Source organism: Chaetodon trifascialis, chromosome 14, assembly GCF_039877785.1.
Source record: "Chaetodon trifascialis isolate fChaTrf1 chromosome 14, fChaTrf1.hap1, whole genome shotgun sequence".
Classification (NCBI taxonomy): Eukaryota; Metazoa; Chordata; class Actinopteri; order Chaetodontiformes; family Chaetodontidae; genus Chaetodon; species Chaetodon trifascialis.
The window spans coordinates 11911727-11938347 of NC_092069.1; the positions used below are offsets into that span (position 1 = coordinate 11911727).

Genomic DNA, 26621 nt, shown 5'->3' on the forward strand with positions numbered 1-26621 from the left:
CGGTGGTCCCTGAAGGAGAGGGAGAAAACACAAAGCATCCAGGTAGAGGTGAAGAGGATGACAGGACAATGGCCTCTGAGGGGGAGTGGAAGAATGATGAAGATTTAGAAGATGATGGGGAGAAGACCTGGTATTTCACATGGAGGTAGTATTGGTTCAATGAATCAATCAGTACTCTGCTTCAAGACTGTTATAATTCTCCACAACTGAAGGATATTGTGACTCACTTCAATAAAAACATGAAAATGCACTCGATGGACCTTCCTCTGTCATAACTGACTAAACGTTTAATCATTGTAACTAGATTTGAAGATTTTTTTCATCTTCAACATTACGAATCCTAAAAGTAACTGGCATAGATCAATTAAGTCAACCTAGGCTGAAAAGTAGTATTCCGTGGTGTAATTAGAAATAACATTTAAGTATAGAAAAGTCACTTGAACTTTCTGTGCTTCATTTAAAGTATGTTTGACATATACTTTTAAAAAGCATATGTCTAAATAGGTGTAAATTTAAAAATTGATGCACTAATTCTGCAAAACTTTTAGTGGTATTAAGTATTTATAATAAGTACATTATTGTCATTGTATTATAAAATAAATTGTACTTACCTTTTAAGAAGTGTACTAAATTACAATTATTTTTAATAAAGTGTACTTACAAAAGTGTACACTATTAGCCTGTTTAATTAAGGTGTACTTTAATTTCACCTCATTTTAAGTATATTTAAGTACATTTCCAACAGATGGGAAAGTTCATTGAATCAAAAGCTACATGCTGAGCCATACAGCCTTGAGGGTTGACATAAGAAGATGGTATGCAAATGTAAGGGAAAATGCAACACCAGTCTGTTATCAGACTAACAGGGAATTTAGAAGAAAACTAAAATGTGAATATGATCTGTCCATAAATCTTTATTCTTTCCATTATGAATAATCATTTCTTACATTACAGTCTCTGAAACCAGTCAAATATATTAGAGTTCAACTCAGAAATATCCCACTGTCTGAGCCATAACTGTGAGGAAAGATGTTTCCATTATCAGTAACTATAAGCAGCAGAAAATGTGCTCCACAATAATGATTCTATTATTGCTTTACAAGTTTGCTCATGTTTTTGTGGCATTAATGGTCATGCACATGCATAGCTTTCAATCATAAAAAATGACAAGGGATTTTTGAGAACATATATTTGGATATTACTAAGGGTTATATAAACAAATTTGATTTAAATGATATTAGGGTTTAACACAGTATTGCAAAGAAGACATTCTGTCTGCAGAGACCCTCCTCTGAACATGAACACAGGAAAAATAACTTAAGATAATTAATATTTTTAACAAATATAACTGGTGTGGAAACTCTTTTGGAAAAAAAAATACAGAACAGAACTCTGTAGCACAGATCCACCATTACTGGATATGTTAAATGTACAAAGTATTGCTATATTTACAGATGAGCACCCAAAAGTCCCATTGTTATGAGTACTGACTAAAGCTCTGAATCAGCAGGACATAAGTAGTACAATCATCGCTTGACACTAGAGGGCGCTATATTCCCATCTCTTGCAGCTGTAAAGCACAGAGGACCCTCTGGCAAAAGAAAACGTGCTGTATTTACTCTTAGTAAAATGCAAAGTGAGAACTTGCACAAATTAAGACCCACACCATTAACACCAAATAAGCATCTCATCTATCCAAATCCAGTTTCTTGTGTTTAAACACAAAGATCGACTTGCAGCAAATTCAGTGGAATTAGTAAGTCCTTCCCAGGTCTCCTTCAGTCTTTACAATCATGTCGGATGGTGTCCCTCCTCCTTCAACAGTACCTGCTGTCCCATTTGTTTTCTCTGCAGCATCTGAGGTTGGAGAGTTTAGGCAGAATTAGTATGATGGAGTGCAGAGGAGTTTTACAAGAAAAAAAAAATTAGATTGTAAATAAGATGATAAATGTTACACCTCCTAAAGCTGCATTCAGGCAATGTCGGGAGAATGGAAAGGAAAGGAGAACCTCCCATTAATCCAAGATAGTTAACACCACTGCTAGTTTCACAGTGTTAAATATTTGAAGAGGTTTATTAATAAACCATATTATAAATATATATTATATTTAGAGGTTACTGCCAGTGATGGTGGCTTTTCGTTGACTAAAAATGATATGACGTGAGCGCAGCTTGAATAGCAGCATGATAGCACTGTCTCTGTTAGCAGGCTAGCATCATGGAGCCACTACTATTATAATATACATGTATAATATAATGTAATATCCCTTACCTTTGATATTCTCTTGCAGTACTTCCTGTCCTGCAGTTTGCTCCTTCCCTTCACTGGTCTCAATCTCTTTGCCCTTTGTTTTGGGTTTCTTTGCAACAGGTGGTGGCACCTTGATTTCCCTCTTCACCAACTCTGCTTCGCTCACCACCTTTGTTTCAGAGGAAACCTCCAAGTTATTCTGTATGATTGCCTTGGTCTCTGGTGCTGGCTTGGTCTCAATCACCGCCTTCTTGTTGCTCTTGGAGAAGATAAAGCTTGCTGTGCTGGAGGGAGACTTATGGAGGTCTATTGGTGAAGTTGGTGAGTGCAAACTGAGGCGAGAAGCAGGGCTGCTTTTTGATCTGGCTGCTGTCCTCAGGCGGATGGCCTCCTGTAGGTTCATGGAAGGAGAGACGGTCACAGCAGGAGGAGACTTTTTGGTAGGGGAGAGGACTGTGGCTGAAGACGCAGGTGGAACCACAAGAGGCTGTGACTTGGGCAGAGCTGGTTGTGAAGTAATGACAGCAGGTGGAGAAGTGGGTGGAGGAGATATCATGATCATAGACCTTCTGATGGGCTTCTGAGGAGCCTCACCACTGGAAGATGAGGTTGGGACATGACTGCTGGGCTGCTGACTCCTCATTGTGACCTCAACCTCTGGTTCCTCCTGAGCTTTAGGAGGCTCAGGGCTGCTACTGACAGACCGCAGCTTGACCATCTGCAGGATGGAGGGGGTCACAATGGGAGTGGGTTCCTCCTGTACAACAGGGGCAGAGGTCGGCTCTGGAGTTTGGTTTTCTATGCTTGCAGGACTAGGCTGGTGCTTAATGTTAGCAAGACCCTGCACAGGTAAAGGCGGAGGCAAAGGAATGTTTACAGGTGGAGAAAGAGCAGGTTCTAGAGCCTTTTCGGTTGATGGAGAGTTTTCAAGAGCTGATGGAACAGAGGCTTCAGATGGTGGTGAATTGGAGGCCTCCGGGGTTGTTGGACCATCAGTGTTTGGGGGCACAACCTCAGGTTGGTGGAGAACCTGTATGGGAGGCAGTGGTGGAATACTCTGAGGGGGAGTGAGAATACTGTTAGATGAAACCAGGATACTTTCAGATTCAGAAGGGATGTTCTCCTCAGGGAGATCAATCTCCTGCTCTGACAACTGGGATTGGGATAGCAGAGGTGGTGGAGGTGGAATACTTTGTGGTGGAGTGAGCTTGCTAACAGATGTTGCCTCCTCAGAAGATTGATGGGCATTCTCTTGTAAAGATGGAGGAACCTCTTCAGTGGACAGAATGGAGACTTCTTGAGGAGGCAGAGGCGAGACTCCGATAACCAGTGAAGGGGAGACCTCTTTAACTGGTGAAGAGGATACCACCACAACCAGAGTGGAGGAAACATCTTTAACAGGAGGAGGGGGTGCTATTTGAGCCAGTGGAGGAGAGAACTCTTTGGGCCTCACAAGAGAAACTGATTTAGGTGGTAGAGGAGAGACTTCTGTAGGTGGTGAAGGAGAAACCTCTTTAGGTGGTGGTGGTGGTGGTGCCAGTGGAGAAACCTCTTTAGGTGGTGGTGGTGCAGGAGAAACCTCTTCAAATGGTGGTGGAGAAACCTCTTTAGGTGGTGGTGGTGGTGGTGGAGGAGAAATCTCTTTTGGTGGTGGTGAATGAACCTCTTTGGGGGTTGGCGGCAGAGGAGAAACCTCTTTAGGTGGTGGTGGAGAAACCTCTATAGGTGGTGGCAGAGAGATTTCTTTAGTTGGTAGTGGAGGAGAAACCTCTTTAGGCAGTGGATGAGAGACCTTTTTAATCGTAGGATGGTTGACTGCCTCAACTGGTGGTGGGGGAGCTGTATATGGAGGGGGAGGTGGGATATTAAGGGGTGGAGGTGCGATCCCCTGGGACGTACTGGGCTGCTGTGGTTCAGCCTCTGTGATCACCCTAACACATTCCGTTTTCGTAGTTGCAAAAGAGACACCACCAGGACTGGACCTCTCTGGCGGCACCTGAACAGGTATAACTAACGCCTCCTCACCAAACATTGGGGGAGGCGGAAGAGGAAAATCAATTTCATCAGGCACACTGAGGCCCATTGGTGGAGGTGGTGGGGGCCAGAATGACTCAGGGGATACAACTTGTATTGTTGCAGCAGAGGCAACCTCTGTGGTCTGTTTGGTGGGGGTTTGGGTAGATGGAGGATTGTGTACTAATGAAATTGCAGGTAGCGTATCCACGTTAATCTTTTTGCTTTCTTCCTGCCTCACTACTGATAACCTTTCTTCACGTCTCACTACAGCCTTCACTAACATCCCATTTAATATGTCACTTACTCTTACTTTCTCATCTTTAACTGTCACTTTTCTATTTTCTTTCAAATCAACATTCTGCTCAGCCAGTCTGTCACTGTTCTCTGCATTCAAAATCTCACTTTCTTGAACCTTCTTTGTCTCTACCGTATGCAGGGATCCATTCATGGACTCCACTGCTGGAGCTGGATACTTGTGTTTTCTTTCTACCACCAAGCTCTTCACAGAGCCCTCTGCAGAAGCAGAGGGAGACTTCCTCTGTTGTCTCCTGTCCTTTGGATTCTTCTTTATGATGGCTTGAATGTTATCAGGTGCCGGGGGTCCCAGTAGCAACTCAAAGGTACGCTTGCTATGAGCCCATACCTCTGGAGGAGGAGGTGGAGGTGCATGGACTTTAGGTGGAGGAGGGATATTGAAGAGTTCTCTCAATGCCCTGACAGAAGGACTGACACTGGCAGGATCCTCTGTGTGTTCTGTGTTTTCAAGAGCCTCTGGCTGTGTGGGAGGAGGTGGAGTTGAAGCAGCAGGTGTGGACCCAGGAAAAAACTTTTGAAGCTTTGCAAAGATGCCTCTCTTGTGCCTTGGAGATGAGCTGTGGGTCTGTTTAGAAACGTGCGTAGATGTGCCATCATGGCTGGAGTAGCCACTGGACGGAGACAATGTCTTGCTTAGCTTATTCTCAGGCAGTGGGTCCTGCTTCTCTTGTGAAGCATGTTTGGAAGCAGTTTCCTCAACCTTTGCAGCTTCCTCTGCCTTTAGCGCCTGCAGCTGGAATCTGAGTGGACTGAAGGACGCTGATCCTGCAGAGTCATCCAGAGAACTGGTGTCAGCATTGTATCCAGGGCTGTCTATGGTTCTGGAGGGCACAGGAGACGATCCAGATTTGTTTTTGTCATTTTCCTCACCTGCGGCTGAGATAGTATGGAGAGAAGATTCCCCTGAAAAAACCTCTGCCAGATCACGTGACCGTCTCTTCATCTTGTTGTGAAGGGAATAAGAGCGGTTTGGTGGAGGAGGAGCCCTCTTTGGCTTCATGACAGAGAGGCTTCGCACAAATGGCCCCTCTTTTTTAACCTCATCTCCCTTAATAACAAGCTTGCCATTCGAGGTGCATTTGGAAGCCTTGCTGATGGAGGAGTGAATACTGATTTTGTCCTCTTTAGCAGAATCATCCCTATCCTGTGACTTTTTCTGTCTGGGGGTGCTGCTGCTGGAGATGGTTGAGGAGTCAGATACCAAGGTCTCTGAGGACTCAGAGTTGCTCCAACACGAGCTGTCGGACGGATTGGGAGCGTTGTGACGGGAGGCGGAGGTGATGGTGGAGGCTCTAGAGGAAGCACGAGAGGGGGCTGGGCTGGACAACAGCAGGCTGCTCTTGCTGACAGTGCGGACACTGTTGCGACTCCGTCCACGGCTGATTTCCACCACTTCGATGGAGGGTGGCAACACAGCATTGGGAATGATTTTGGACATGTAGGCGGCCTGGGGTGACATGGACATGACAGGGCTGGGTGGCTCCTGCTGGAGGCTGTTGGCAGTGGTCATCCAGGGAACAGCCAGGGACTGAGCCCTCTGCTCACCTGACAAGTCAGAGCCCAGGCAGTGCAGCAGGGCCAGGTCATCCCTATGAGCAGCATGAGTGGCAGTGAGCTGCTTGAGTTGGTCTTTGTTGAGGGGATGGATGGCATTGGCGCCGGCTCCTTTTTGTGACTCTGCTGCCTGCTGTGGCCCATCACTGTCAGTTTCACCATTATGAAGCTGTTCCTCATCTAACCTCTGAGTCAGCGTCCAACCCGCCCTGTCAAGACCTGATAGAAGACAGGAGGACCAGTTAGCACAAGTTAATATTAATAATGAAAGAAATGGACATGTACAGAAACCATCCATTCATTTATTTTCTATAAAGAAAACTGCCACATTTAACACCATGATATTTCTGAATGTAGCCCATTCAGTTTAAAGAGTAGTTCATAGATGAATGTTGTTTGTATGTAATGCAGTTAAATGATGAGCTGCATACCAAGTTCTCTCTGAACATGCTTTGGGATACCCTCAGCAGTCTTCTTGTGTCTTCTCCTCTTGGCCTTTTCTGACTTTTTCCCAGAGTTCAAGGGCCTGAATGTTGATTCTGGTTGGACAGTGGAATGAGAGAGCAGATGAAGACATCATCCAATGATCCATTTAAGGCGATTCCAATCTGCACATCTCACCATTAAATGTTCAATCAGTTAATTTATGTGTGCTCCTCACCATATGTTGTAAAATGACCAAGACCAGTTAGAAATAGTACTTATGTTAGTGCTTACCTTGCCTGGTGAGTCCAGAGCGGGATGATCTTGTGGACACAGATGACTGTACAGAGATGACAGAAGTTGTGTCAGCAATGGTGCTGTCTGTAACAAACCCTCCACCTTCCCCGTCTGTGTGGACCGTCATTGTTGACTGAAAAAAGGAGAAACAAAATCTTAAAAAAAAAAAAAAAAAAAACTTGTACAAGAACTTTGCACTTGTAGTAAGTTTCAGAAAAAACTGCAATTCTGTGTGTCACTTACAACAGTGCTTTCATTATCCTGGTACTCCACTCCATTGTTGGTTTCTGTGAGGAGAGTAACATTTAACTCTGCAGATTTATAATTTAGATTTAAAATGCTTAGCAGTGTTTATATCCTCTGTAGCACACCCTCTTGAGTAATATGCAAACAATTATCAACATCTTGGCATGGGACACCTCTAATTTTGTGCATAGACCGTATCACTAGAGTGTTTTGTACCTTCCTGCTGCATCATTTTCAATCCCTCCAGGGCTTCACTGTGAAGGTTCTCCAGGTACTTGGGCCTGCTGACCTCAATGAACACGTTCTCCTGGAACAATTGGGGAGACTGGGTCTTGTCATCGTCATCTCGCTTTGGGACAGCTGGAAGTAGAGAGAGGGGAGAGGGGATCAGCCTGGATGTACCCAAAGCTCTGTGTTACTGTAACAGTAGATAAGGGGACCATATGGACAGGATGAGAGCATTCAGGTGTCTGATGGTGACAATTAAGGACAGGAACAGTAAATATGTTTGACATTTAATACATGAGAGTGTGTGTGCAAATTAAAAAGGCTGAACACTCAGGCCAGATTAAACTCTAGGGACTTTGACAATGACTTAACACGGGATTATCACATCAAAAATCTACCGCCTGCAACATATGCTCTGTATTTTCCCCAAGACTTCCTCATCTAATTAGACAGTGGAAAGGATACTAATTAAATCGCTGTCGCATCTTGAGCAAGCTAGTATTAATAATTATACAATAGCTGAAAAGCCATGTCACGAACCATGGGCACCATCTAAAAACATGACAACATGCTTTGAGATACAACCTGCGTTAAGTCATATGTCAACTCCAACAACCTTAATAATCCATTCTAATGACTTATTGTCGTATAAAATTTTAATGTTATGGTTAATTTAGAAAGTCAAAAACTATACGGATTGTTGCCATTTTTGTATTTTAAAAAGCCTTAATGTAAAAATTAAGAAAATTGAGATAAAAGACAAAAAATAAAGTTACAGTAGCTTTACATTTGCTGACTGACATGTGATTCAACTCTGTGATGCTTCCAGGAGACAGTTTGGGATCATTGGGCTAACAACCGGCTAAGACACTTTTATGTAATGGTGACAGCTGATCCGCATTTAGCCACCTACTGTTCTCCACTGTCTGCACGGTCGCTATAAGACCATGCCGGAATTAGCCTGGGCAGTCATGAGCTCAGTGATCGCTACTAATTATTACCACTGTCTCTTCTCTAAAGGCATTACTGGTGGCAGAAAATCCCAATAAGCAATTACCTACAAATAATCTCAATTTTAATTCCTGACTTTAATTTCTTGCAATTCAAAGCAAATATAAGTTGCTGAAGTGAGACTATGAATCACAGCACATGCATCAGGAGAGCACACATTACAATCTGACAGTGGTTTTTATGGTCCACAGCGACAGTGAATGACCACACTTTAATTGCTTTACTGCCTTTCCTAGGCGAGCCAGTTGATCCAGCCTGTACTGCTCATGGCTGAAAAGCAATTTCAACAGGTAGCAATTGGTTTGAGTCATAAACCAATCAGGTCAGCTGTCTCATAATTTCAAACAACTGGCGTGTGCTGCTTTCACTCACCTTTCCTCTTGAAGACTGTTGGAAAGCAGTAGAAATTAGCACTAGAGTTGTTAGTCAGAAGCACAACCATGGTGTGTCGCAAAGCCTGTAAAGCAATCAAAAAGTTCACCAAAACTATGCCCAAGCTGTGTTAAGGAAAGAGGAGGAAAAATTAGATCTCAAGGTGCCGCCCGCAATCCACCCACTGAAAAAACATCCCGGAAAGAAAAAGACAGGATGATAATCTGGCTTGTTTTTGATGAAGTTGTTGTTGTCAGTTCAGCTCCGTGCAGAGTGCAGAAGGTCTCTACAGCCAATAGACAATCAGATCTCAGACACTAATCCTCAGCAGCCTAATTCCTGCCATCCCTCTCTACTCTATGTCCCCCCACTCGCTGCTCAACAAGATACCCAGCATCCCCACTGTTGCTCCCCCATCTGCATTCTCGTTCCTGATTGGTCAATCAGGGCTCAGATCAAACTGAGATCATACATGTAAACACTGAAGAGAAGAGAAAGCTGTTGTCAGGGATTTGAGGTACAATGACATCACAGTGGCTCCCTCTGATTATGCCACAACTTTAGTACTGTTAATAAATACCACACTGCTTTAGATGATTTACCATTTTCTCTATAGAACTGTAGTAACACAGCAAATGTATTCATTCCTCAGACTTCATTAAGAGACATGGAACTGTACTGTTTTGCCACAAGGGGGAGTAAGTGATTTAAAATCATCTATTCCTAAAACAAGATTAAAAACATGTTTAAAAAAAAAAAGAAAAGAGGCCTGCAGCTCTGTAGCACATGGCCACACATGTGCAAAATGTTCCCCATTGTTTCCAGGAGAATTACATTACATTTGTTACTATGCAGCCAGAATACAAAGGATGACATAAGGTCTTAAACTCCTCATTTAATCAAGAGCTGCTCTCTAGAAACTTCAGGAGAAGTGGCAAACACTTCTTTTTCCTTGTTTTTGAGTCGCATTTATGTTGTTTAGACTATTTCTTCATCTGTTTTTCTTTTTCTTTTCCATTTAGGACACCTCAAACTCATTTGCGGCTGAGGGGTTTGTTCACTTCCTGGTGTGCTGAGCAGACATGACATGGAATGTATGCCATCTGAACAAATGGAAAACATTCTCATGGTCGTGATCCTACCGAGTGAGTCAAGACAAAAGCAGTGTACAAAGAAAAGAAAAGAAATGAATCGCATGTGTTACCAGTCCATGGTAACAAGTACAAATGGGTTGTTATTTCAACAGAGTCCACTGCTTAAGTGGAAACTTCAACCTACAGATGTAAACTGAAAGTTGATATACATGCGTCTGGGAAAGGCAGTCTATAACAACACTGATCTGGTTCCCATGACAGAACACACTCGACTGGTGAGGCCTGGAGTGATGGGTGGGGCACAACTGCACATTAATGAGGGGCTCATATTATCACTGGTTCTGTGATCTCACTGTAATTGTGTCTATATTAATCACTGACATATTAAAGATACCATCTGTCACTGGTGGATTGTGCTCAGTACTAACGGGCTGGCAGTGATTATGTATGAACCCCCAAACTGATGTTTACATCCCGGATTTGGATAAACACACTAAATCTAATGGATTGATACTGCGTGAGTAGTGTATTCAAGAAGCAGACTTCAGCCTCTAGTGAGGAAAAAAACCAGCTCAAGGGGGGAATTATGATTTCATCTTATGACATTTAAATAATGGTGGATTTAAAGTGGAACATTTTAAATGAGCAAACATCTGTTGGAAGGTTTGTTTTGCTAAAATATGGATTCCCTGGCAGTAAACAGACAGAGGGTTCAGGAGATAAGTTGCCACACACTGTAAACAAATTACAACCAGTGACACATATGTTGGTGAAGAGTGTTTGTGATATGCAGCCATGGCAACACTTTGAGCTATGACTACTCATTTCAGATTAGGAGCACTGTTCTGTGAAAGACAGACCAAGACAGCCTGACACATTTTCATACAGTGAAGGAAACCTGAAGAGGCATCCGAAATGTCTTTTTTCTAAACCAGTTTTTGGTTTTTCAAAAATGATCTAACACGGCTGTCACATTTAACATTTATCTCTGACCAACAGCACACCTGACACCAGGGCCAGGATTTCAGAACCACTGACGTTGTGAGTCCAAGTCGCTAAAATGTTCGAATTGTTTTCCTTTTCTCATATTTCATTTATTCAGTTAACTGCTATTTACATGAAAGTTTTAAATAAATACTGAAATACCTTACGAGTCGTTTTTTTTTTTTTTTTTTACCTAAAAGAGGTTGAACTGAACTTAATTCAGTCTTTAAATGCTGGCACCATCCTTTGAAATACCCACATGTGTTAATTCCCAGAAAATAATATTAGGACGTGACCACAGTCCTCAAAATCCCTCTGTTTAAACCTAAAAGAGAGGCTAATCTAGAGAACAGATACTACAGCTCCAAAGGCAACTGATTTTGTTTGTGAAGTTGCTGCTAATATCATCTAATAAATGTGCAGGGGCAGAGTGCCAGAAAGGAGGGAGGGGAGAGGGAAAGACCAGCTGCTCAGCTTCATGTGCATACAGTTAAAATTCACTGTAAAGAGCAACAGTTTGAGAGCCTGCTTTAGATAGAGCACAACACACATGCAAAATGAGACAGACAACCTGATGTAACTCTTTCTTGAAGCGCTTCATGGGAATCAAACAGATGCAAATACCCCACACACACCTTATGTCCCTGCCCCAACTTGCCCCTCTCTCTTGTTTTGCGCCGCCAGGCAGACAGCCATGCAGAGACATTCTCTCCAGCTCTGAGGGTGCTGTCTGCCAGGTGCTTAAGCCTCTCTAATCAGCACAAACCCAACCGAACACACTGCGATGACAGTGGGAAAGAGCTGGAGGCTCGCTGTTTCTTTAAAAGCAAGAATATACAGTGGCGATCCACTGGACACGCGTGTTAATGCAGCATGGTCAAAGCTTGTGTGCTCCATTGACCATTTTCACGCTCTTGGTTTCCAATGAATTAAATATAAACGTCTCTCCGTCAAAGCTGAAAGAGAGGAAGGAAGAAGCGTAGTGCGACGAGGACAACAATCCAGGTAACAGATACACCTGCATCATCTGGCACGCAGGGTAACGCTCTAATTCAAGGGTGGGGAACCTCCGGCCTCTTGCAAATACTCTGCTCAAGACTGACCCATACCCAGAAAACCAGCTGTGAGGAGCATCGTCATCACTACCATCTGACATCAGACAAAGAGAAGCGGTTCCAGCTATCACAGAGGTTAGTGTGATACATGTGTTCAATAATTTAGTCCAGCCCATGAAGGATGTTAGAAAAAGTGAAATGGCCCTTGGCAGGAAAAAGGTTCCCCAACCCTGCTCTAATTCACAGTCAGACAACACAATCTGTATGCCTGGAAACAAACCGGCATGTATCAGACACCAGCAAAACTATAGCCCACAAGCACAACAAATGCAAACTATTACTATTATCTTGCAGGTGGCAACTTTTTGCATCATAGATAACGTCATTACACCAATTTATACCCTGAACCTCCCCACAGCCTTCATCTGTCACTTCACACCTCTCAAACTCCTCCTCTCTTGATAGGTTTAGCCATAAGCAACGAATCAAATGCCGTTAAAATCTATGCAGGAGGATGTAAAGTATCCAGGCCTGCTTCAGCCTGTTTAATGTAAGCACAGCTTCACTAGAGACTCCTATTATATGTGATTACAGACAATAAAACAGTATTATAGGCAAAAAAAGAGCTCCAAGATTCTTATTAGCAGAACAAGGGTAAGTACGAGAATAATGGACTGAGTGTAGTGCAGTTCTTGGAAATGTCTGGGAAGTGTTTGTTAAATCAGAATTAAAGAGAAAGAAATGTTTTACTTATTAGAAGCTACTTTTAGTATTTAATAAACCAAACTGCTGTAACATTTTTAGCCATGCTTGCTGAGGACACTTGTTTACAATTAATTTCTACATCTTCAGAATAAATGAAGTGGTAGATCACCTCCCTAACACTAAAACACCAGGCTGTGCTGAGGCAAACTGAGCAAGTCCCTCTACTATATACAAGCACGGTGCAGGTTTATCATCAGTCCTTGACTATGCACTGAAAGAACAGTGTGTTCTTGGACAGGAAAACTACCTGAATAACCAAAACTATGAGCTAAAACCAACATGGATGTCTTCAGGACTAGTACAGTGATTGATAAACTGCCAAACTTAGCTGTCAAAGGAGGCGGTTGCTTGAAAAACTGCCACATTTGACAGCTAAGTCATGACTGATGACTCACAAAACTTTCCGAGTATATATTTATCAGTCTGTCTGTAGCCTCCTCACAGTGTGCTGCCAAACAGTTCCCTTTTGTGACGATGGACCGGGCGGTTGGTGCAAAGCCACAGTAAAATATCTGCATAACCTGACAACGAAACAATGTATGATTTCATAAATAATAACTGTTGCTTTTGGCCATCCTGCTCTGTTTGGCGACACTGACACCGAACATTAGAGGACTGTAAAGAATAAAAGGAACTTGATTAAATGAAACTGGAGCACATTATTCTGTTGGGACTAGAGGGCAATCTGGTGCTTAGAAAACTTCTGCCATTCGAGTGACCTAAATATGATCTGCTCTGCCATTTGGGCGTGGTGACGCTCCATCTATTGAAATAAAAATCCTAGTAAACACCCATTAAACCCTGTGATTATAAACAAGCATTTGTGCTGCTGTTTACTATACAGGTAGTCAAGTCTTCATCTACAGAAATTCCCACGATGTCAGCATCAGCTTGACTCTCAGGTAACACATGAGCAGGGAGTGACGGTGCATTAAAAAGACAGACTGGCTGATTGTTTCCTGTCATGAGAAGAAGAAAGTGAAACTCTGTCAGAAGTTTGTTTTGTTTTTTTTCCTCAAACCTGTTCTCCTGCCTGTCACTGTCATCATCAGAACACAAGCACAACAACATCCCGTGTCACACAAAGTGTCAGTGTCACTAACAACATCAAAAGGTGCCACTTGTACATTTTTAACTGCAATATCAGTTTTCAGACAAACTACATGATCCCCAGTGATGCTCCTGATTGTGTGTATGTGTGTAAAATCTAAACGAGGCTGCTGTAACTTGTGCACTGCCGCCTCTGCGGTGGCAGTTTGACCGTTTTTTCTTTCCCTTCTTCTACTATCTGCCTTCACAAAGCTGAAACTTGAGCTCAGCCACAATGCAATCTGGCATTAAGCCTTATATAGAATCTAGCAGATTTCACACAAAAGCTAACCTGCTGATGAACCCGAAAAAGCTGCACATCCTTTATACAACTGTGTCACGACTGATGTGGCAATGGTTTACCAGCGTTCAAATGTCCACATAGCGCCTTTAACTGACTTCACGCCGCATGAAAACAAGGTTAAGCAACAGATAAATACACTTAATCTCAACAATCCTTGTTAAATTAAGCAGTGTCTATAAGAAAATATCCAACAAAGGAAGTTAAATAACGCAGCTCATATGATCTACACACAGACAGACAGACAGACAGACAGACAGACAGACAGACAGACAGACAGACAGACAGACAGACAGACACACACACACACACACACACACACACACACACACACACACACACACACACACACACACACACACACACACACACAAAGGGCTCCCTATTTCTAGCTTCTTTAAAGAAAAATCTTTAGAAAGTTCAGGAATGTGAGGAATCTCTGAGGGAGTGTTTCGAGTGTGCAGGTGATCTTCGGGGCATACCTTGGTAGGACTATATGACCTAATCAGTCTTCCACTCGCCTTATTTCCATTTAACCAAACCAGGGGAATCACTCTTAAAACCCATAATGAAGCTAAGACAGGATCTGTGCCGCCAGATATGCATGAGAGGCCCGTTGTCTAGTTTTACACCAGATCGAGTACACTGACAGCACGGCAGGGACATAAATCACCGTCAGACGGACATTAACAGTGTAAGGAATTAGACATACGGATGTGAACCTCTGCCTTTTGGCTCAGGATGAAACATCGTCCAGGTAATCAAAGAAGACAATGCAGAGTTAATGGGTTTACCACACTGAAGGGTTTAAAGAATTTAAGACCTGCTACTGTGCAGTCCCCTCTCTGGTCAAACTCCATAGGCTTTGTTTGCAAAAACGCATTCCTGCAAGAGCAAAGGGTACGGCAACCCCAGGGTTACAGGGTTTGGACGCTCACTCTAACTGGGAATCTAGATCAACCTGCATTGTCAACCCGAAAATCAAACACACGGGGAGATTAATCTGTCAGTGTTAATAGCAGGTTACTTTGTTAGGTGCCTTTCACGTGAACACAAGCACATACTAGTCGGAGAAATATAAACACAGCTTTCTACAAAAAGCTTTGTCTTAACAGAAGCTCTCAGATTTTAACTTCTTGACCTAATGTAAGAAACTTTACTGAATAAATTCAGTCTGAAATGAAAATATAGCTGTTTAAAGAATAAGCAAAAAACAAAAATGACCTAAAAATATCCATATTTTGAAGGGTTGTAACATTCTCTAGGGCTGCAACACACAATGTTGATATTTTCTCAATTAATTGAGTAATGGTGAGATAAAGTCTGTCTGAAAATTGTGAAAAATGTTTGCTTTGAAAAAACCAAAATCTCATATTTACATTATTTTCTTTTAAAATGATAAATTGATACAGCACGGTGTACTGGAGAAGAGCTGTGCTGAGGTTAGCTAGCGAGGCGTCCATACTGGTCTCATATGTACATACAGGCTCCATGTGATCCTCTGTGGGGACCCGTGTCTCAGTGCGAGTGGAGGGGTCAGGAAAAACAGAATCCCTTGTTCCACCCTCACTGTAATGGCCCTGGCATGGCTTTTAATTAACTGGCACTGTGCCTGCCATACCAGGCATTTAGTGAGCAGGAGGCCCCTCTGGCATCAATACAGATCATCATCAGGGGCTCAGCTGGAGGTATTCAATTTTCTGGCAAGTGTGTTACGCTGCACCATGTCAAGTTCCTGCAATAATCCTCCTCTGGATGCATTTTGGGAATTTCTGAGCTCCTCCTCTAATCAGGAAGCGTCTAGCAAGGAGTTTTCAGTTGTTGTTGCCAGCACCAACAATCAGCATGTCATGCACAACATGTTGATTGCTGTGGGCTCAACAGCAGCATATGTTAACATAAATCACTCTTAATAGTCAACACTTTCAGCTTTGAAGTGGTATATTTCATTAACCTGGAGGCCAATTACCTTATGGCAGTACCTTTTAAAATAATGTTCGTTGTGGCCGCCATCGGATTAATCATTAAAGGCTGGTTACAACTTTTTTAAAAATCCAGAAACTTCTTCTTCTTGAGTGCATGTGTGGAAAAGAGAAGGAGTAGATTTCATGTCCCCTGCCCGATATGGGAGGTAGCCTCTAGGCTGACCTTGGCAGAGGAGAAACACTTTATCTCTCTTTACAGTTTACCTTCTCTTACAAAACTCTTCACACAAGAACCCAGAAGTAGCACAAAATAGTGCAAAGCTTGTGTAATGCAGTCTGCTTACGCATGCTCTAGCCGACGCTGACGCGCTCGTCTATGCAGTCATCATCTACCAAAGCCACAGATGAGACTGACGACGTGTTTATACATCTTCATGTTCTGTTGTGGGTATAGTTTGACTGTGTGAGACTGAATGAGTTTGAATGCTGTGGAAATCCCCTCACACTCATCCAGCCATGAGCTCTGAGGCTCCCACTTGGAGAAGACGTAGCACAAGAACCAGGCGGGGTCTCCTCTGTAGAGCAATTAGCCAAGACACCACAAGTAGGGCCAGACACACTTACAACAGCCTGAACCAAACAATGTTTGTATTTCAGTGCTTTTGCATAAGCCCACTGAACAGAACAAGGTTTAGCTAGCTTGTCTGATGTTTTCTGCATTTCAGGTCTGACGGCATCAAGGTGTGATTAACGAGGGTGTAAAACTAAAGTTAGTGCTTACAGTTCTCAAACTGAAAAAAGAGAGAACAGGCCTGGTAGAGTTCAGCATGCTGACATATGAGCACACATGTGCAAGCTCCAACAAGACCCCACAGCTCTGGGAAAAGTCAGAGCGTGTGTGAATTTACTTTTGACCGTGTGGGTGCACAAAGGTTCAAATCAAACGCGCCATCCACTTCATGCATGTCTTCTAAGGGCTGCAGCCACAGCACAGCGCTTCACCGTCCTGATAACCTGAAGACCAGGTAAGTTAAGCAATGGTATCACAGAACCGGACAGATTTTTTTCCACAGCAAACAAAGCGAGCACGAGGTCAGACGGAGAGTGGAAGTCAGTCTGTTCAAACATCCCTCCAGTGAACAAACACACATGCCTGGGAGCCAAGGAGCAGCTTATACAACTGGTTCCCAGGAACTTACTTCTGCTCATCTTAGACGTCCTGTTGCTAGAATGTTCTCAGTAAGAATGACTTGAGAAGAGCTCACTGTTAAAGTACAACGCATTGCAGGACCATGCTGGACGGTTTTAGCCCATTAGCAACATGTTTCTTTCATGTCAGTGCAAAGCCTTAATGAACTTGCCAAGGCTTGATACAGAAAAGGGAATTCATTGCAGTTTAATAATTATATGTTATGTTATGTTTTATGTTTTGTATGTGTGTCAAAGGCTCCTTATCTTGTATTCTACTACAATTGTAAGCAGCTTAGCAATTGCAATTCATCATGGTGTGCTAAAGAAAATGTTTTCTTTTATTTATTTTTTTTAAATTGTAAAATGTTGGGAAATTTAGTTGGACTAAAATGCTTATGTGGTATTACACTCTTTCAGTTCATACACAGTATCTTTTTAGACATGTTCAGGCTACTTTGCAGGTCATTATCTTGATAATCTAATGATATTATGTAACATGTAGTGTATTGTCAACCACACAACACTGCCAAACTGCAAACACCCTTACAAAATACTAAAAGGGATTGTCAAGCATCCCGCAGGCTCTTACCATGACCTTGTGGATGAGTCTGCCTTCCTCTCTGTCCTCCCTTGTGTCCACCCTGATGCCCAGCAGGGTGCCCATCCAAAGCCAAGTCAAGCGCAGGACCTAGACCCAGGCCCTGCCCCTTAGCACCAAGATCCTTCCTCTTCTTGCCCTTCAACCAGCCCAAAGCCCGGCCCAGGGAGTGACTGCGCTTCTTCTGGCCCCTTTTGCTGTGCTTCTCCTGGGCAAAAATATCAACCACATCCTGGGGAATCAGGTCCCCAAACCCCAGCGAGTCACGGTTTGACATACCACCTTACACTGGAGCTATACCCTGAAAGAGGAAACAGAAAGAGGGGAGGCAGAAATTGTATTACTATGACAGTGAATTTGACAAAAAAGAAGACAAAAAAAATGTTGACTTTATCTTTATTATTCGTCAAAGCCACCGTGTCACACTGAAAACCAACCTTGCTGTTTCTGTTCAAGAGAGTCACAACATCCGCTATGAGAGTTGGCTGCTGCACAGAAGTCTTTCGAACTCAAGCTGCCAAATTCAGTGCTCTTACAACAATTACCATATCTGATCACTATCTGCCTTCCAGCTGTTATTCCACATCAGCGCAGTATATTATTCTTACACTTTTCCCCAGCTGATGCAGTGGATAACAGTGCTTCCTTGAATGCACCGCAAAAGCACCAAGGTTATCGATAATGGATGATGGATGCCAAACAGGTTTCAAGTCTTGGTGAGGTGTGTTGTGGGTTTAAAAAGTTTAGAAAATGTATAAATCCAGTTAAAAACTTAAAGTATGTTTTGGAAATTGCTAGTCAATAAAGTGTACAAAGCCATGAATCTGATGAATCCAGTTGTATTGCAAATGAACGCAGCATCGGACAAGTGTCCACTGTTGCAAAGTCTTATTCTTTAGACCACCCCAGTTGGCATGTGTGTGTATATCTGTTTGTGTTTGTGCGTCTATGTGGGCACTGCTCATTCGACCCACACACTCAGCCTACACAGACCCCCTCCTGTCTCTAAACCAAACTTCACAGCTCTGCAAAGAAAGAACTGGCTCTGCTCCCTTCATTCCATAACATGGAGTCATAATTCACAAAGCCGCACCCGTAGGCTCATGCACTTTTACACACAGACACGACAACACACTAGGAAGAGCTAGAAAGTAGAAAAATAAACAGTCACTAAGGTTCATTAAGGTGTTTTTAATGAGCATCCATTCATATATCAATGCAGTTTCTGTTTCCTGTTCCTTGTTATGTTTCATTGTCCTCCTTCATTTATTTTTTTCCCCCCATTCTCAGCAGAATGAGCTCATTGCCTTTTCTCAGCCTCCTTCCTCCTCCACCTTGCTAAACTCCTCTACTTTAAGGCAGGTTTCTCAGCCTTGCTCCTGGGGATCCGTAGCTTACACTGGGCTTCTTCCAGCTGCGCACTTTATTAGATACTTATCTCCAGATCACAGGCCAAAAGTAGGATCAGGCTCTTAAGATGACAGGAGTCAGGGCTTGTAAATAAGCACACAAAAGGCTCAAGGAAGCTGGAAGTGGAGTCAGAGTGAGAGAATTATGAATCCCTGGGTGATTTGCTGTCAAAGTTCATGAAAAGTTTTTGGCTGCCATGCTGCTTCACGGTCATGCATGAAAAATAGTGCAGACAGATTTTAGTACAAGCAAGACGTGAGCGATATAACCAAAGATCTTTCAGCGACGCAGTCTCTAGGAATGCTTTCCTGCCCAGACAATGCATGAAACTAAACCGCAGAAACCTGTGTCATGTTCTCTGAGGATTACCATGTGGCTTTTCCAAACGGCTCCTTATCAAAGCTCGGTGTGATGCAGAAGGAGAGCTGTGATGGGAAGTTAGAAGAAAGTGGTTTGGATGTATCATATGGAACATATTCAAACAGATGTGCACTTTTTGAAGCCACATGCCTCACATACTGTACACTGGTCATAAATTAACCTTTTATTGGTCAAGTCTTGACAATGTCACAATCACTGGAGCAAAGAAAACCTGGGGAATATAAACTGGCAACTCAGTCTCCAAGGCGGGTGGTGGTCTTCAGTAGAAACCACTACTAGCAGCTCTGAGAGGCTGTACTTAGGCACAGTGATGCTAAATGTTCGTGCTACTGTGCTCACAATGCTAACATGCTGGTGTTTGGCAGGTATAATGTTTACCTTGTTCATGGTATCTGCTAATTAGCACTACACAAAAAGTACAGTGAAGGTGATAAGAAGAAGTTTTGCAGGCGTTTGACAAACTGAAGTTTTGATTTGATGATGCTCTGAAGAGTAAGGCCGAACCATATGCACAAAAAAAAAATCATATTGTGATTATTTTGTTGCAATTCTGATGTGAGTTATGAGTTTCATAGGGACGGTAATTTTTGCATTTCATCTTACTTTCATTCAAAAATTCTAAAAATGAAGATGATGTGATTTTTTATGGGGTTTGCACCAAAACAAGCATGTTCCCTTATATGTGGAGAATATAATTTGTAGGCCAGGTCATCTCTTTTAATACATTTTACCTTTATCAAGAAAACTGTATCTCCTGTAATTTGGGTAATGCACTTGGCCATACTGCACTTTTGATTTTTCAATTAACAGATCAGGATTCAGCCTCTGGGCACCATGAATGTTGGCCAAGGAAAATGTCATGTTAATCCATTAAAAAATATTTCTGTCTTAACAATGACATTAAAAGTTGTGCCCTCTCCAGAAAGAGAGGTTTACATCCACACTCATGACAGCAGCCAGATATGAGAGGCTTAACGAGAAGTTCAAGTACTTCTCGTTAAGCCTCTCATATCTGGCTTTTCTAAACTTTATATATACATGGGCATTTTTGAAGTCATTTGTTATCTTAATGTAGCCAGACTGAACTTGTTATTCACTGTAGCACTGAAGTGGCACAGTGTGTATGGAGTAGACTTAAGGAGTGAGTTGTAGTGAAAGGCCAATAACAAGAAAGAGCATCCATCTTCTCCAGAGAAAAGTACCAGGCCTCTCCCGCACTAAGCCCTGTGTTTCTCCTGCTCCAAATTACAGTCATTTTGGCATGACTAAGATCCGTGCATGTGTATTGGCTACAGTCGCCAATAATCAGCAGCGTCTCTCTGGAGAATAGGGGGCTGGTTCATTCACTTATAGCCCACGGCTGTGGGTTTGCAACAACTCCTCGTATCATTTCCATCACAGAGGGGCCAGAGTAACACTAAGATCTCTGGGACATGGCAGGAGACCACCCAGCAGACCACTGTCTGCGCAGTCCAGTCTCAAGCAGTTGACTCATGCCACCATTGCTGTGGTTACACATAACAACCTGTAATTTTCAGTTTTGCACACAAATGTAATGAGGTGACGCACACAGTGGAGTCTCCTTTAAAACTGTAACTGCTCTAAAAATATCTGATGACGTCTATTTTCATACAAATGTCTTCAGATTTCCTAAAGAAAATGTCACATCTCTTGGGTTTATCCAGGAAAAATAAATAATCCCCTCTCTTGCAAAGAAGCTTTAGACTCACAATCTCTCTTCAAAGATAAAGCACCACTGCCGACATCTTAATTACAGGGTTGCTTCATTGTCCCAGCGATCACTTAACTCCTAACCACACCTCTCGATTCATAAAACTTGATACCCAAACTGAAGGCACAAAAGAAGAATTTAGAATCTGACTTTTTTGTGGATTTGACATGCAAACTTAGCTAAAAAAAACCTCTGACATCACAGCCTACGCTACACCACATCAGGGTGTATGATATTATCATAAAGATCACGATCAAGGCATATGCCCTAAGCTGATTTACTCACAAAAATGTTGTATGTTCTCTTTCCATCTCGCTCTCACACACACACGCGCGCACTAAACCCGCTGTGGTTTTCCAGCCCAACCCCAGTCCTGCCGGAGCAGGCATGTGTTCCAACACGCTGTTTACTTATCCTTTACAAAAGACAGCAGGCTTTCACATTGGGCAGGAGGCGCCACTCAAACACAGCAAACCTCAACTCAGTGTGTCAATACTGCAGCACTGACTGATTATCTGACATTGACAACAGTGTGTACACACCAGGATGAAGTCAACTGGGGCTGATAATAGTTTACACACTGTCATCATGAGATAGACTGTGAGACTGAGCATATCTGGAAAAGGCTTTTATTGTCTGCTTTCGGCAGCTATATTTCCTGGGGCTTGCATACATATGTTTCACAGCATAGGTGGGTCTCCTCTCTACTGCCAGGTCAACAAAGTTAAAGCACAGCAAAGCACTGATAGCTGTCTTGCCTAAAGCAAAGCACAGTAGCATAGCTACTGTTTGGACTGTGCAAATCCAAACCATTTATACCAGAGATTTCCTTCTTAAACTGGCCTGGACTGTACCTTTCTCTGACTCACTCAGTCTTTCTTATGTGAAACTTACTTTAAATCCGAGTGACTTAAGCATGTACACACCTTCAACAGATGGAGCATGTGAAATAGGAAGTGCAAATAATTCTCAGTATTTGTTTTTAAATGTAATGCCTTTAAGGTGGGATTACTCCACAAGTGCCGACTTTGAAATAATTTCCTGTGACTATGAACAATTTCTGACACCCATTGCATTGGCTTATGCAACAAACTGCATCCATCTGATTCAGGATTGGGTTCAAACATTTTATGAAAAAAGTAGGTTAAATTACATTTTGATCCAAACTCACAGCTGGACTACCTAGAAAACCTCCAACTGCAGTGCACAGCAGCCCTCTGTCCATGACTCAGCTTATGAAAAACTCAATACTGATTTTATGCTGAAATGTAATCACACCCTTATCGACTCAGATATGAACAATGTGAATTTTGCAGGCAGCGGTGGGGGGGGGGCAGGGGAGGGGTCTCCAGGAACTGTAACTTTGACTGCGGTGAGTCACACAGGGAAGCTGACGGAGCAGACTCCAATGCCTCATGGGGATAAGGCAAAGCCAAGAGGGAGTGGCAGCGATACAGACAGCCACCTTTGTTTGAATTAGGACTGGCTCCGTTTAACCAGGAGGCCATTCACATGTGCGCCTGAGCTGCTGGCTTTCACATGGCATGACTTAGCTGTCAGTAAGGTCAGGCTGAAAGTGGTTAGTCTCCACAAGTTGGAAATGATACATTAACAAGATTAATATTCTCCTGTTTAGTGGGGAAAAAGGATGTTTTGGATCTGTTTCAGTCTTCCTGCTGAGGTCACCGGAACAGGCTTAACAGTAACAGCCAGTTTTGGAAATAACAGTTCTTAAACCACACTTAAAGTGACTCTGTAACTAAATGGCAAGTGTTTAGCGGTGTGAAAAAAAAAAATGGTGTTACTGTGTGGCACCTGAAGGCATCAGTCAGGGCGTTGGCTGTCTTCTCTGGGCATTATCTAACAAAGGAGGGCACTGCTACTCAAGAGCAACCTTGTCTGGGCTGCATCTCTGCACATGTGCAAACACTCAATACACAAGAACAAGGTACTGTGATGGATGATGAGGCCATCAGGATGTAACTGGAAATACTCAATTTAGGAAGGACAGACCAGGGGTAGACTCCTCTTTTATAGTAGACATAGTTTCGCTTTGACAGAGAGAGGATTACAGGAACGTTTCCTACAGTCTGGTTCCCTTCCAACAGATCAGCATAACCACACAGAGGCCAAGGACTTGGACTGAAGAATAATCCCTCACTGACATTATGTGGTCCCTTTGTTTGCTGCAGAGCGGATAGAGTTTCAGAAAAAGACCATGTAGGTAATGGCAGTGATAAAAATAAACAACAATAACACTGGAAGACAATAATGACACGAATAAAGCAAAATGCTATGTAACTGAACTCACTGGGGTTAGAGACGCTGCGTGTGTGTGTGTGTGTGTGTGCGTGCAGGCGCGGTGGTACTGTGCAGAGATCTGTGAACGGGGTAATGCAAGTTGGCGTGCAGCGAGGCCGCTGAAGCCATGCAGCAGCTTGTCTGGTAAGAGCAGCGGCTGCATTCCTGAGAGATTGATAATTACTGACGAAGGAACTCTTCACTCTAAATCTGCTTTCACCCCCCCCTCCCCACCCCCTCCTCTTGTTCTCCCATTCTCCCTTTCACCCCCCCATTCCTCCCCGCCACACATCCCTCATACAGTACAGTGGCTTAGGAGACAGAGCCATGAAAGAAAACGGAAAATGGGAGGCGCATGAGACTCATTTTCAGATAACATTATAACATGTGGTTGTGGGCACTGGCCGAGATCATTGATCGCTGTCTACTGTTTCTAGAAGGAGTCACAAATGTTTTACCGCCAAGAAAACAAGACTTTTCTTTACAGGATATGTAGAAAAAACATATTTCCACATGTAGATGATTGTTGAATATATGTGGCACTGTTGATATCTTTTAACCACCATTAGTGAGAACAGTAATTGTATTCAAAAGCGATGTTTGTGTCACAGCCTCAGCTGGTAATGTTTTGCATTATTGTTTGAAAATGACACAAAGGATGAATCATCAAAAGATTAACTGATCATGAATCATGTCAGCTCAGATATTCTGAGCTGCTGATATGCTGTACTTGTCAACAATGCTTAAAAAGTGCACTTCCCTGGAATTCGATATTAACATACAAACAAATTTTGATCTAATTGTCAGTAAAGTAGCTTTCATTACATTTTCGAATAAAATACAGTAAAATGTGGTCAGTTCCTGCAATGTTACAGTTTGATCCCTATAATCTTAGTTTCCACTGTTTACTTCTCATTTCTTTCCAAAAACAGGATCAAAAATCAGGGAGATTTGACTCTCTGGCAGCATGACAGTCTGCTGCGACAGTGGCAGAGCTCTGCAGTGTGTGAGCTCTGTGAAGTGTGTTGTTTGCTTTGCTTCCAGGGGTTGCCAGGGGTCCACGTCTGGACTGCAGCCTCTGTGGAGCTTAAGACCCCTGAACTGACAGGTCAGTCGGGGGTGAAAAAGAAAGTGTTGTGCAGCAGCGGCAGCAGTGACCGGCTCGCAGCGAAGGCAAATACAGCTGGACATTTAGGGTTTAAAAATACATCCTGGCATCTCAGTGTCTGTGCTCTGCTCCAGTCAAAACAAAAACTCTGCAGCCACTATGAAATCTTTTCAATCTGAAGTTCATGCAGTCTGACAGCTGCCTGAGTGGACGGCAGTCAAAGAGAAATGCAGTGCGGGAATGAAAAGAAGGCCTCGGTTTGGACCAGAATTTATGGGAACTTTCAGAAGGACAAGAAAGGAAGGAGTCAAGGATGTAATGACACACGAACGCACAGGCTTGTTGGCACACACACAAACTCCATCATGCCCTAATGCCCTTTACAGCCACTGATTAAATATTTCACAAGTGTTGATGAGGACTCATTGACGAGTCACTCGTCAGCTTATCCTTCTGATTAAGAGCACTGTGTCTCATCAAGACTGCAGGCCTACATCGCTCATTCAGCCTGCACACACATAATCATGTGTCTCTGTCCATTGCAACACCACTTGTTCTTCCTGTTGCTCTCTCTTGACCAGCAGCTTTAACCTTTCCTCCACTGAGCTGGCTCTGTCTCACCAACAGCTGGACACAGTAAACAGCTGAACCTACCTGGCTGCAGCATATCCCGATACAGGATGCACGGTCAGCCCTTCTTTCCAGTGAATTCCCTATCCCGTCTTATCCCTCATCTCTCACTGCCTCCAGTCTCTACCTTGATCTTCCTCTGGATCTCAGATATCGACCAGACTCTGCTGTACCTCTAGTGCTTACATAACACACCTGTAATCTTCATGGGTACAAGCCCCGGCAGGGAAGGCTGGCGAAGAAGGAGCACCAGTATGCGACACACCCTTTCTAAACAAATGGCTCTGTCTCAGCCTCACCTACCAGAGGGTACAAGAGGTAAACCTGCACACATGGAGCTGAAAAAAAAAAAAACCCACAAAAAAAACAATGGCCTTCAACCCTCCATGCCTGGAAGTGCTGCAGAGTTTCCAGAAAAGTTTGGATTTGGAGCTCGCCTACAGCCCAAAGTCCAGGCGAGGCGGAGGACAAACAGGGAGATGGGGGGGTGGAGGTCCTGAGGGGGTCCTGTTATCTCTGCCAGGTTAATCAATAAGCAGTGGAGCTATATAAGAGCATTACACACATCCCATGACTGTTATTGACAGGCATGAATCAAACCAGGTGTCAGAGAGCTGTCAAGCAGTCACTTGCTGCTGGGACACTGACGGGAAATAACACAATAGTCTTCATTGTCACGAGCACCATAGCTGAGAGAAGCTGTACAGGTCTTGAATTACCTGTGCGCAGGATCCCTCAAGGCCAAGCTAAGCAAATCTCCCACACCTAGTTTTCCATGCATGCCTTTACTCAGACTGGATCTCCTGCCATCCATTTGCACCTCTCTCTGTATGATTACACTTTCCAGCACTGGCGTCGCCTGTTTTCTGTATTTCGAAGCCTTATCTTTATTATTATTATTATTATTATTATTATTATTTTATTTAATGTTACAGCAACTGTAGTAAACTTATCAGACAACGTGCAGTAACACCTAAAATGTACTTTCTGTGCATTCTTCAACGTTGTTTCAGTCGAGCCTGGCCACTTTACTGTAATCTGAACTTTTTGAAAGAATGCAGAACTAGATTTTTAGTTTATCGGACCAACGCGTAGTTTTGGAGGCTTTACGAGGAGGAATTGAAAAAAATGACATAATGGACAAAAACTTATACAACGACAAAAAACAAATACCTTGTTGAACTTCTGATCCAGATGAGCTGTTTCACCCTCTCTCCATTTGAAGCGCCTCTCTGCTGCGTCTTTCCTCTCCAGCGCCAAACTTTCCAAACTTTCACCGTCCGAAGGAAAACTTCAGGTGAACCATTTCCGTGAAACGCACTTCAGGAAGCGACGGGAGTCTGG

General features: G+C 43.1%; 1 protein-coding gene across 1 annotated transcript; it reads right to left on the minus strand.

Moving 5' to 3' along the window:
- Positions 1–908: 908 nt before the first annotated feature.
- On the minus strand, positions 909–26588 carry LOC139341839 (NHS-like protein 3). The gene is made up of 8 exons (XM_070978560.1): positions 26451–26588; positions 17707–18016; positions 7319–7462; positions 7100–7143; positions 6854–6989; positions 6568–6675; positions 2273–6355; positions 909–1857 (listed from the first exon to the last, which is right to left on the minus strand). The coding sequence occupies exons 2-8, from the start codon at positions 17990–17992 to the stop codon at positions 1754–1756; spliced, it is 4905 nt and encodes a 1634-aa protein (XP_070834661.1). The 5' UTR covers positions 17993–18016; positions 26451–26588; the 3' UTR covers positions 909–1753.
- Between the last annotated feature and the right edge of the window lie 33 nt (positions 26589–26621).

What these genes read in the sequence shown, in the direction of transcription:
- LOC139341839 (XM_070978560.1), bottom strand. Translation starts at nt 17,992, where the DNA reads ATGTCAAACCGTGACTCGCTGGGGTTTGGGGACCTGATTCCCCAGGAT. An exon ending in GAAAATGATGCAGCAGGAAG is followed by an intron (nt 7,144 to 7,318) that starts GTACAAAACACT and finishes CTCTCCTCACAG; the next exon opens with AAACCAACAATGGAGTGGAG. An exon ending in ACTGCAAGAGAATATCAAAG is followed by an intron (nt 1,858 to 2,272) that starts GTAAGGGATATT and finishes CTCCAACCTCAG; the next exon opens with ATGCTGCAGAGAAAACAAAT.